The 12,668-nt window shown below is 41.1% G+C and overlaps 1 protein-coding gene across 1 annotated transcript in view; it reads right to left on the bottom strand.

Annotated features, from left to right (window-relative positions):
- LOC146423979 (heterogeneous nuclear ribonucleoprotein U-like protein 1) overlaps positions 1-12,668 on the bottom strand; it is a 35,083-nt gene continuing 22,415 nt past the window's right edge. Inside the window, exons 6-9 of the mRNA XM_085044007.1 lie at positions 12,084-12,206; positions 8,430-8,558; positions 2,096-2,264; positions 1-59 (exon numbers count right to left, since the gene is read on the bottom strand). Coding sequence (XP_084900133.1) covers positions 1-59; positions 2,096-2,264; positions 8,430-8,558; positions 12,084-12,206 — 480 coding nt within the window. The remainder of the gene's footprint in view (positions 60-2,095; positions 2,265-8,429; positions 8,559-12,083; positions 12,207-12,668) is intronic.

Below are 12,668 nucleotides of genomic sequence, written 5' to 3'. Positions count from 1 at the left end.
TCATGGAGGAAAAGTAACGGAATTTGGGAACTCCCCAACTTCCGGGAGGGTGAAGTTGGCTGGAATTTGGGAATTTTGGGAGTTTTTTAGGATTTTGGGAGATTTTATGAGGTTTTGAGGCTTTTTTCCTCATTTTCCCTGTTTTTCCTCCTTTTTTCCCATTTTTTCACCCAAAATTCCCACTTTTTCTACACTTTTCCCACCAAATTTCCCATTTTCCCCCAAATTCTCAAAATTCCCAACTTTCCCCAATCCCACCTTTCAAACTCCTCCAAAAACCCTTAAAAAATCCTCCAAAATCCCCATTTTTTTGCTGTTTTTCTCTTTTTTTTTCTGGTTTTCCCATTTTTCACCCAAAATTCCCACTTTTCCTCATTTTTTCCACCAAAATCCCTATTTTTTCCCCACTTTCCCCAAATTCCCAAAATTCCTAACTTTCCCCAATCCCACCTTTCAAAATCCCCAAAAATCACAGTTTTTTCCCTATATTTTCCCTGTTTTTCCTAATTTTTTCCCCGTTTTTCCCCATTTTCTCATTTTTTCACCCAGAATTCCCGTTTTTCCCCCAAATCCCCAATTTTCCTGTTTTCTCCCTCATCCCACCTTCCAAACTCCTCCAAACACCTCCTAAAAAATCCCCTGAAAATCCCATTTTTTCCACATTTTTCCCCATTTTTTCCCCATTTTTCATGTTTTTCACCCAAAATTCCCATTTTTTCACCCAAACTTCCCATTTCTTCCCATTTTCCCCCAAATTCCCAGAATTCCTGACTTTCCCCAATCCCACCTTTCAAACCTCACCAAAACCCTCTAAAAACCACCCTAAAAAATCCCATTTTTGGGCCATTTTTTCCCCATTTTTTCTTGTTTTTTCACCATTTTTCCTCTTTTTTTCCCGGTTTTTCCCATTTTTTCACCATTTTTTCCTGTTTTCTCCCCATTTTTTCCCAAAATCCCTTTTTTTCTCCCCAATTCCCCTTCATCTCCTTGCCCTCCTCGTCTGTCCTTTCCACCCTGAGCTCCCAAATCCCCAAAATTCCCACATTTTCCACCCAAAATTCCCATTTTTCCCACATTTTCTCACCCAAAATTCCCATCTTTTCACCCAAATTCCCATTTTTCCACATTTTCCCCATTTTTTCACCCAAAATTCCCAATTTTCCCATGTTTTCTCCCTCATCCCACCTTCCAAACTCCTCCAAACACCTCCTAAAAAATCCCCTAAAAATCTCGGGTTTTCCCCATTTTTTTACCGTTTTTCACCATTTTTTCACCCCAAATTCCCATTTCTTCCCATTTCCCCCCAAATTCCCTGAATTCCTGACTTTCCCCAATCCCACCTTTCAAACCTCACCAAAACCCCCTAAAAAACCCTAAAAAATCCCATTTTTGGGCCATTTTTTCCCCATTTTTTCTTGTTTTTTCACCATTTTTCCTCTTTTTTTCCCCGTTTTTTCCCATTTTTTCACCATTTTTTCCGGTTTCTCCCCATTTTCCCCCAAAATCCCCTTTTTTCTCCCCAATTCCCACTTCATCTCCTTGTCCTCCTCGTCTGTCCTTTCCACCCTGAGCTCCCAAATCCCAGAATCCCCAAAATTCCCACTTTTCCCACATTTTTTCACCCAAAATTCCCATTTTTTCCCCCAAAATTACTTTTCCCACATTTTTTCACCCAGAATTCCCATTTTCTCACCCAAATTCCCAATTTCCTGTGTTTCTCCTCATCCCACCTTCCAAACTCCTCCAAAAACCCTCTGAAAAATCCCCTAAAAATCCCATTTCTTCTCCTTTTTACCGTTTTTCACCATTTTTTCACCCAAAATTTCCATTTTTCACCCCAAATTCCCGTTTCTTCCCATTTTCCCCCAAATTCCCTGAATTCCTGACTTTCCCCAATCCCACCTTTCAAACCTCACCAAAACCCCCTAAAAAATCCCATTTTTGGGCCATTTTTTCCCCATTTTTCCTTGTTTTTTCACCGTTTTTCGTCATTTTTTCACCGTTTTTCGTCATTTTTTCACCGTTTTTTCCCATTTTTTCCCGTTTTCTCCCCGTTTTTTGCCCCAAATCCCCATTTTTTTCCTGCCCAGCTCACCCTTCATCTCCAGCACGGCGTGCTCGGGCACATCCTTGCCCTCCTCGTTGGTCCGTTTGGCCGTGCGCAGCCGCAGCTCCTGGTCAGTGGGACAAACCACGATGGCTTTGCGCTGGAAACCCTGGAAGGGCCTCATCTTCCTCCGCTGCGCCGAGCCGTACACGTTGGTCTGGGGGAGAAACCCAAAATGGGGGAAATTGGGGAAAATTTGGTGAAAAAATGAGAAAAATTGGTGAAAATTTGGGGAAAAAACGATGAAAAACAATGAAAAAATGAGGTTTTTAGAGATATTTTTGTCGTGTTTGCTTCAAAAATGGAGAGATTTGGGGTGAGAAAGTACTGAGAGATGTTGGTTTGGGGTGAAAACCCAAAATTGGGAAAATTGGGGAAATTTGGGGAAAAAAGGAGAAAAAACGGTGAAAATTTGGTGAAAAAATGATGGAAAATGGAGAAAAAATGGGGGTTTTAGAGATATTTTTGTCGCGTTTGGTCAAAAATGGAGAGGTTTGGGGTGGGAAAGGATTGAGAGATGTTGGTCTGGGGGGAAAACCCAAAATTGGGGAAATTGGGGAAAATTTGGGGAAAAAATGAGAAAAAACGGTGAAAATTTGGTGACAAAACGACGAAAAATGGGGGAAAAATGAGGTTTTTAGACATATTTTTGTCACATTTGCTCCAAAAATTGAGAGGTTTGGGGTGGGAAAGGGTTGAGAGATGTTGGTCTGCGGGAAAAAATGGGAAATTGGGAAAATTTGGGAAAAAAAGGGTGAAAAAACGAGAAAAAACGGTGAAAATTTGGCAAAAAGATAGCAAAAAATGGGGGGAAAATGAGGTTTTTAGAGCTGTTTTTGTTGTGTTTGCTCCAAAAAAGGAGATTTTTTGGGATGCATTTTCTGCTGCTGCGCCGAGCCGTACACGTTGGTCTGGGGGGGAAACCCAAAATGGGGGAAATTGGGGAAAATTTGGGGAAAAAACGGGGAAAAAATGAGAAAAAACGGTGAAAATTTGGTGAAAAATGATGAAAAAATGAGGTTTTTAGAGATATTTTTGTCATGTTTGGTCAAAAAATGGAGATTTTTGGGGTGGGAAAGGATTGAGAGATGTTGGTCTGCGGGGAAAAAATGGGAAATTGGGAAAATTGGGGAAAATTTGGGGAAAAAATGAGAAAAAACAGTGAAAATTTGGTGAAAAAACAATGAAAAACGGGGGAAAAATGAGGTTTTTAGAGTTATTTTTGTTGTGTTCGCTCAAGAAATGGAAATTTTTGGGGTGAGAAAGGATTGAGAGATGTTGGTTTGGGGTGAAAAAATGGGAAATTGGGAAAATTGGGGGAAATTTGGTGAAAAAACTGTGAAAATGTGGTGAAAAATGATGAAAAAGAGGGAAAAAATGAGGTTTTTAGAGTTATTTTTGTCATGTTTGCTCCAAAAATGGAGATTTTTGGGATGCATTTTTCACCACTGGGCCGAGCCGTACACGTTGGTTTGGGGTGAAAAAATGGGAAATTGAGAAAATTTGGTGAAAAAACAAGAACAAACTGTGAAAATTTGGTGAAAAAATGACGAAAATCGGGGAAAAAATGAGGTTTTTAGAGCTATTTTGGTCGTGTTTGCTTCAAAAATGGAGAGGTTTGGGGTGAGAAAGTACTGAGAGATGTTGGTCTGGGGTGAAAAAACGGGAAATTGGGAAAATTGGGGAAAATTGGGTGAAAAAATGAGAAAAAATGGTGAAAATTTGGCAAAAAGATGGTGAAAAATGGGGAAAAAAAAGAGGTTTTTAGAGCTGTTTTTGTTGTGTTTGCTCCAAAAACGGAGAGGTTTGGGGTGGGAAAGGATTGAGAGATGTTGGTCTGGGGGGAAAAAATGGGAAATTGGGAAAATTGGGGAAAATTTGGTGAAAAAATGAGAAAAAACAGTGAAAATTTGGTGACAAAACGATGAAAAATGAGGAAAAATGAGGTTTTAGAGCTATTTTTGTTGTGTTCGCTCAAGAAATGGAAATTTTTGGGGTGGGAAAGGATTGAGAGATGTTGGTCTGGGGTGAAAAAATGGGAAATTGGGAAAATTTGGGAAAAAAAGGGTGAAAAAACGAGAAAAAACGGTGAAAATTTGGCAAAAAGATAGCAAAAAATGGGGGGAAAATGAGGTTTTTAGAGCTGTTTTTGTTGTGTTTGCTCCAAAAAAGGAGATTTTTTGGGATGCATTTTCTGCTGCTGTGCCGAGCCGTACACGTTGGTCTGGGGAGAAACCCAAAATGGGGGAAATTGGGGAAATTTGGGGAAAAAACGGGGAAAAAATGAGAAAAATCGGTGAAAATTTGGTGAAAAAACGACGAAAAACGATGAAAAAATGAGGTTTTTAGAGATACTTTTGACACGTTTGGTCAAAAAATGGAGATTTTTGGGGTGGGAAAGGATTGAGAGATGTTGGTCTGGGGGGAAAACCCAAAATTGGGGAAATTGGGGAAAATTTGGTGAAAAAATGAGAAAAAACAGTGAAAATTTGGTGAAAAAACAATGAAAAACGGGGGAAAAATGAGGTTTTTAGAGCTATTTTGGTCGTGTTTGCTCCAAAAATGGAGAGGTTTGGGGTGGGAAAGGATTGAGAGATGTTGGTTTGAGGTGAAAAAATGGGAAATTGGGGAAAATTTGGGGAAAAAATGAGAAAAAACTGTGAAACTTTGGTGAAAAAAAGACAAAAAATGAGAAAAAATGAGGGTTTTGGAGTTATTTTTGTTGTGTTTGCACCAAAAATGGAGATTTTTGGGATGCATTTTTCACCACTGGGTTGAGCCATTAACGTTGGTCTGGGGTGAAAAAATGGGAAATTGGGAAAATTTGGTGAAAAAACGAGAAAAAACTGTGAAAATTTGGTGAAAAAATGACGAAAATCGGGGAAAAAATGAGGTTTTTAGAGCTATTTTGGTCGTGTTTGCTTCAAAAATGGAGAGGTTTGGGATGGGAAAGGATTGAGAGATGTTGGTTTGGGGTGAAAACCCAAAATTGGGAAAATTGGGGAAATTTGGGGAAAAAAACGAGAAAAAATGGTGAAAATTTGGTGAAAAGATGGTGAAAAACGATGAAAAAATGAGGTTTTAGAGCTATTTTTGTTGTGTTTGCTCAAAAAATGGAAATTTTTGGGGTGAGAAAGGATTGAGAGATGTTGGTCTGGGGGGAAAAACCCCAAAATTGGGGAAAATTTGGTGAAAAAACGAGAAAAAACGGTGAAAATTTGGTGGGAAAACAGCAAAAAACGGGGAAAAAATGAGGTTTTTAGAGATATTTTTGTTGTGTTCGCTCAAGAAATGGAGATTTTTGGGGTGGGAAAGGATTGAGAGATGTTGGTCTGGGGTGAAAAAATGGGAAATTGGGAAAATTGGGGAAAAAAAGGGTGAAAAAACGAGAAAAAACGGTGAAAATTTGGCAAAAAGATGGCAAAAAATGGGGGGAAAATGAGGTTTTTAGAGCTGTTTTTGTTGTGTTTGCTCCAAAAAAGGAGATTTTTTGGGATGCATTTTCTGCTGCTGCGCCGAGCCGTACACGTTGGTCTGGGGGGAAACCCAAAATGGGGGAAATTGGGGAAAATTTGGGGAAAAAACGGGGAAAAAATGAGAAAAAACGGTGAAAATTTGGTGAAAAAACGACGAAAAACGATGAAAAAATGAGGTTTTTAGAGATATTTTTGTCACGTTTGGTCAAAAAATGGAGATTTTTGGGGTGAGAAAGTACTGAGAGATGTTGGTTTGGAGGGAAAACCCAAAATTAGGAAAATTGGGGGAAAAAAAATGGGGAAAAACGGTGAAAATTTGGTGAAAAGATGGTGAAAAACGATGAAAAAATGAGGTTTTTAGAGGTGTTTTTGTTGTGTTTGCTCAAGAAATGGAAACTTTTGGGGTGAGAAAGGATTGAGAGATGTTGGTCTGGGGGGAAAAAACCCAAAATTGGGGAAAATTTGGTGAAAAAACGAGAAAAAACGGTGAAAATTTGGTGGAAAAAAAGCGAAAAACGGGGAAAAAATGAGGTTTTTAGAGATATTTTTGTCACATTTGCTCCAAAAATTGAGAGGTTTGGGGTGGGAAAGGATTGAGAGATGTTGGTTTGAGGTGAAAAAATGGGAAATTGGGAAAATTTGGGGAAAAAAGGGTGAAAAAAGGAGAAAAAACTGTGAAAATTTGGCAAAAAACCAATGAAAATTGGGGGAAAAATGAGGTTTTTAGAGATATTTTCGTTGTGTTTGCTCCAAAAATGGAGATTTTTGGGGTGGGAAAGGATTGAGAGATGTTGGTCTGGGGGGAAAAAATGGGAAATTGGGAAAATTTGGGAAAAAAAGGGTGAAAAAATGAGAAAAAACGGTGAAAATTTGGTGAAAAAACAATGAAAAACGGGGGAAAAATGAGGTTTTTAGAGTTATTTTTGTTGTGTTCGCTCAAGAAATGGAAATTTTTGGGGTGAGAAAGGATTGAGAGATGTTGGTTTGGGGTGAAAAAATGGGAAATTGGGAAAATTGGGGAAAATTTGGTGAAAAAACTGTGAAAATGTGGTGAAAAATGATGAAAAACAGGGAAAAAATGAGGTTTTTAGAGTTATTTTTGTCATGTTTGCTCCAAAAAAGGAAATTTTTGGGATGTATTTTCACCACTGGGCTGAGCCATACACATTGGTTTGGGGTGAAAAAATGGGAAATTGAGAAAATTTGGTGAAAAAACGAGAACAAACTGTGAAAATTTTGCAAAAAACCAGGGAATTAATGAGGTTTTTAGAGCTGTTTTTGTTGCATTTACTCCAAAAGCAGAGAGGTTTTGGGTGGGAAGGGATGGATAGATGTTGGTTTGGGGTGAAAAAACGGGAAATTGGGAAAATTGGAAAAAAAAACGGGAAAAACAGGGAGAATTTAGTGAAAAAATGGCAAAAAACAGTGAAAATTTGGAGAAAAAAATTGCAAAAAAGGGGAAGTTTTGGCCCAAAATTGGGGTTTTTAGGGCTGTTTTGTTACATTCGCTCCAAAAATGGAAAATGTCCCCAAAATGTCCCCAAATGTCCCCATCAATGTCCCCAACATCCCCAAATCCCCAATGTCCCCACTGTCCCTAATGTCCCCAAATGTCCCCAAATCCCCAAATCCCCAATGTCCCCAACATGCCCAATGTCCCCATTAATGTCCCCAATGTCCCCATTAATGTCCCCATCAATGTCCCCAATGTCCCCAAATCCCCACAATGTCCCCAAATCCCCAACATGCCCAATGTCCCTAAATGTCCCCAACGTCCCCATTAATGTCCCCAATATCCCCAAATGTCCCCAATGTCCCCATCAATGTCCTTATTAATGTCCCCAATATCCCCAAATGTCCCCAATGTCCCCATCAATGTCCCCAAATCTCCAATGTCCCCAATTAATGTCCCTAATGCCCCCAAATCCCCACAATATCCCCAATGTCCCCACCCTGTCCCCATCAATGTCCCCTCTCTGTTTCCCCTCTGTCCCCATTAATGTCCCCCTGCTGTCCCCAATGTCCCCTCTCTGTCCCCTCGCTGTCCCCATCAATGTCCCCCCTCTGTCCCCATTAATGTCCCCACCCTGTCCCCGCACTGTCCCCGCTGTCCCCGCTGTCCCCAAATCCCTATACTGTCCCCATCACTGTCCCCAAATCCCCATATTATCCCCACCCTGTCCCCTCTCTGTCCCTGCACTGTCCTCATCAATGTCCCCCACTGTCCCCACCCTGTCCCCCTGTCCCCGCCCTATTCCCCTGTCCCCCTGCTGTCCCCAATGTCCCCATCACTGTCCCCTCTCTGTCCCCAATGTCCCCATCACTGTCCCCATCAATGTCCCCTCCCTGTCCCTGCTGTCCCCTCGCTGTCCCCATCACTGTCCCCACCCTGTCCCTGCTGTCCCCATCAATGTCCCCAATGTCTCCTCCCTGTCCCTGCTGTCCCCATCACTGTCCCCATCAATGTCCCCATCACTGTCCCCTCCCTGTCCCTGCTGTCCCCATCACTGTCCCCAATGTCCCCTGTGGTCCCCTCACTGTCCTTCACTGTCCCCAATGTCCCCCTGCTGTCCCCAATGTCCCCTGCTGTCCCCATCACTGTCCCCAATGTCCCCTGTCTGTCCCCAATGTCCCCTGCTGTCCCCCTGCTGTCCCCTGTCTGTCCCCTGCTGTCCCCTGCTGTCCCCATCACTGTCCCCAATGTCCCCTGCTGTCCCCATCACTGTCCCCAATGTCCCCTGGCTGTCCCCTGTCTATCCCCTGTCTGTCCCCTGGCTGTCCCCTGTCTGTCCCCATCACTGTCCCCAATGTCCCCTGTCTGTCCCCCTGCTGTCCCCTGGCATCACCTGGTCGAGGATGTAGTTCCTGCGCCTCCTGGCGGCGATGTGGATCAGCCGGTTGAGGCACTGAGTCGCCTGCTGGATCAGCACATCCCAGCGACCCGCGTAGTTCCTGGAGCGCCGCAGACCCATCACCTGGGACAGGGACAGCAGGGGACATCGGCAGTGTCACCTGGGCCACCCACATTTCACAGAAATTCCCAACGTTTTCTGATTTTTTCTGATTTTTTTCTGATTTTTTTCCTAATTTTTTTCTATTTTTTTCCTATTTTTTCTGATTTTTTCCTATTTTTTTTCTGATTTTTCCTATTTTTTTCTGATTTTTCCTTATTTTTCCTAATTTTTCCTAGTTTTTCTGATTTTTCCTAATTTTTTCTGATTTTTCCTATTTTTTTCTCCTTTTTCCTAATTTTTTCCTATTTTTTCCTGATTTTTCCTAATTTTTTAGGATAAAAAATCAGTTAGGATAAAAAAATTTAGCATAGTTCCGTGATTGCTGCAGCTCATCACCTGGGATGGGGACAGCAGGGATGTCACTGTCACCTGGGCCACCCACATCCCCAAAAATCCCCAAATTTTGATGATTTTTTCTGATTTTTTCCTATTTTTTTCTGATTTTTCCTGATTTCTTCTTTTTTACTTTTCCTAATTTTTTCCAATTTATCAGATTTTTCCGGATTTTTTCCTATTTTTTCTGATTTTTCCTAATTTTTTTCCTATTTTTTCTGATTTTTTCCTATTTTTTCTTATTTTTCCTGATTTTTCCTATTTTTTCTTATTTTTCCTTATTTTTCCTAATGTTTTTAAAATTTTTTTCTTATTTTTCCTAATTTTTTCTTAATTTTTTCCTGATTTTTCCTATTTTTTCCAATTTTTTCTAATTTTTTCCTATTTTTTTCTGATTTTTCCTAATTTTTTCCTGATTTTTTCCTAATTTTTCCCAGATTTTTCTGATTTTTCCCCAAATTTTTTCTGATTTTTCCCATTTTTTCCAAATTTTCTCCTAATTTTTTCTGATTTTTCCTAATTTTTTCCTATTTTTTCTGATTTTTCCTAATTTTTTAATATTTTCTACTGATTTTTTCCTATTTTTTTTCTTATTTTTCCTAATTTTTTCCCATTTTTTTCTAATTTTTCCTATTTTTTTCCTTTTTTTCTTATTGTTCCTAATTTTTTCTTATTTTTTCTGACTTTTCCTATTTTTTTCCTATTTTTTCCTAATTTTTTCCTATTTTTTCTGATTTTTCTTTTCCCCCAATTTTTCTGATTTTTTCCTGTTTTTTCCCAAATTTTTCTTGATTTTTCCTGTTTTTTCCCAATTTTTCCTGATTTTTTCCAAAATTTTTGTGATTTTTCTTGATTTTTCCCCAAATTTTTTTGATTTTTCCCATTTTTTCCTTGATTTTTCTAATTTTTCCTGGTTTTTCCCCATTTTTTTCCTGATTTTTCCTGGTTTTTTTCCAAATTTTTCCTGGTTTTCCCCAGATTTTCCCCAGTTTTTCCATGATTTTCCCCAATTTTTCTGATTTTTCCTGTTTTTTTCCCAAAATCTCCCAATTTTTCCAAATTTTCTAGGATTTTCTCAATTTTCCCCAACCCAAATCCATCCCAGTCCCATCTAAATTTCCCAAATCCTCCCAAATTCACCCAAATTTTCCCATTTTTTCCCAATTTCCTCCCAAATTCTTCCAATTTTCTCCCAAATTTCCCCACTTTCCACTCCCAGTCTCTCCCAAATCCTTGCAAATTCTCCCAAATTTTTTGGGTTTTCCCATTTTTTCCTAATTTCTCCCAAATTTCCCCAATTTTCCCCAAATCCTCCCAAATTTTCCCATTTTTTCCCAATTTCCTCCCAAATTTCCCCAATTTCCACTCACAGTCCTTCCCAGATCCTTGAAAATTCTCCCAAATTCTTCCAATTTTTCTCCTTTTTTCCTAATTTCTCCCAAATTTTCCCAATTTCCCAATAAATCCTCCTGATTTCTCCCAATTTTTCCCAATTTCCTCCCAAATTTCCCCCATTTTCCCCAAATCCTCCCAAATTCTTCCAATTTTTTCAAAATTTCCTCCCAAATTTCCTCTTTTTTTCCCCTTTTTTCCCCTTTTTTCCCATTTTTTCCCAGTTTTCCCCCAATATTTCCCAAATTCCCCATTTTTCACCCCAATTCTCACCCTCATCCTGTCCATGATGGCGTTGCTCCCCAGGATGTTCTATATTATTTTGGATTTTCCCAAATTCCCCATTTTTCAACCCAATTCTCACCCTCATCCTGTCCATGATGCTGTTGCTCCCCAGGATGTTCTCTATTTTCAGATTTTTCCCAAATTTCCCATTTTTCAGCCCATTTCCATACCCTCATCCTGTCCATGATGGCGTTAGTCCCCAGGATGTTGTATTTTTGCCCAAATTCCCCATTTTTCCCCCCAATTCTCACCCTCATCCTGTCCATGATGCTGTTAGTCCCCAGGATGTTCTATATTTTTGGATTTTCCCAAATTTCCCATTTTTCCCCCCAATTCTCACCCTCATCCTGTCCATGATGGCGTTGGTCCCCAGGATGTTATATATTTTCAGATTTTTCCCAAATTCCCTGTTTTTCACCCCAATTTCCATACCCTCATCCTGTCCATGATGGCATTGCTCCCCAGGATGGTATATTATTTTAGATTTTTTCCCAAATTCCCCGTTTTTCACCCCAATTCTCACCCTCATCCTGTCCATGATAGCATTAGTCCCCAGGATGTTGTAATTTTCCCAAATTCCCCATTTTTCACCCCAATTTCCATACCCTCATCCTGTCCATGATGGCATTAGTCCCCAAGATGTTATATATTTTTGGATTTTGCCCAAATTCCCCATTTTTCACCCCATTTTCTCTCACCCTCATCCTGTCCATGATGGCATTAGTCCCCAGGATGTTGTATATTTTCAGATTTTTCCCAAATTCCCCGTTTTTCACCCCAATTTCCATACCCTCATCCTGTCCATGATGGCGTTGGTCCCCAGGATGTTGTAATTTTCCCATTTTTCCCGTTTTTCACCCCAATTCTCACCCTCATCCTGTCCATGATGGCATTAGTCCCCAGGACGTTCTATATTTTCAGATTTTCCCAAATTCCCCATTTTTCACCCCAATTCTCACTCTCATCCTGTCCATGATGGCGTTGCTCCCCAGGATGTTGTATATTTTTGGATTTTCCCAAATTCCCCGTTTTTCACCCCAATTCTCACCCTCATCCTGTCCATGATGGCGTTGGTCCCCAGGATGTTGTAATTTTGCCCATTTTTCCCATTTTTCACCCCATTTTCACTCACCCTCATCCTGTCCATGATGGCATTGGTCCCCAGGATGTTACATTTTTTCCCAAATTCCCCGTTTTTCCCCCCAATTCTCACCCTCATCCTGTCCATGATGGCGTTAGTCCCCAGGATGTTGTATTTTTGCCCAAATTCCCCATTTTTCACCCCAATTCTCACCCTCATCCTGTCCATGATGGCGTTGGTCCCCAGGATGTTCTATATTTTCAGATTTTCCCATTTTTCCCGTTTTTCACCCCAATTTCCATACCCTCATCCTGTCCATGATGGCGTTGGTCCCCAGGATGTTATATTATTTTAGATTTTTTCCCAAATTCCCCGTTTTTCACCCCAATTCTCACTCTCATCCTGTCCATGATGGCGTTGGTCCCCAGGATGTTGTATCTCCTCTCGGCATTCTCAGCCGCGTGTTTCGCTGCCCATGTCGTCTTCCCCGCGCCGGGCAGACCCACCAGCATCAGCATCTGCCACAGGGACATTGGGGACAATGATGGGGACATTGGGGACATTGGGGATACCGGGCAGGCCCACCAGCATCAGCATCTGCCACAGGGATGGGGACATTGTGGGGACATCAATGGGGACACTGGGGACATTTGGGGACATCAATGGGGACATTGGGGACATTGGGGATATCGGGCAGAGCCACCAGCATCAGCATCTGCCACAGTGATGGGGACACTGGGGACATTGGGGACATCAGTGGGGACACTGGGGACAGCTGGCAGACCCACCAGCATCAGCATCTGGGACAGCAGGGGACATCAATGGGGACATTTGGGGACATTGATGGGGACACTGGGGATATCGGGCAGACCCACCAGCATCAGCATCTGGGACAGTGATGGGGACATTGTGGGGACATTGGGGACATCAATGGGGACAGCTGGGGACAGCTGGCAGGCCCACCAGCATCAGCATCTGGG

Source organism: Lichenostomus cassidix, unplaced genomic scaffold, assembly GCF_008360975.1.
Source record: "Lichenostomus cassidix isolate B80296 unplaced genomic scaffold, HeHo_3.0 HiC_scaffold_35, whole genome shotgun sequence".
NCBI lineage: Eukaryota > Metazoa > Chordata > Aves > Passeriformes > Meliphagidae > Lichenostomus > Lichenostomus cassidix.
Note: the sequence above shows the minus strand (reverse complement) of the source record. Positions and strands in the feature narration are given on the sequence as shown.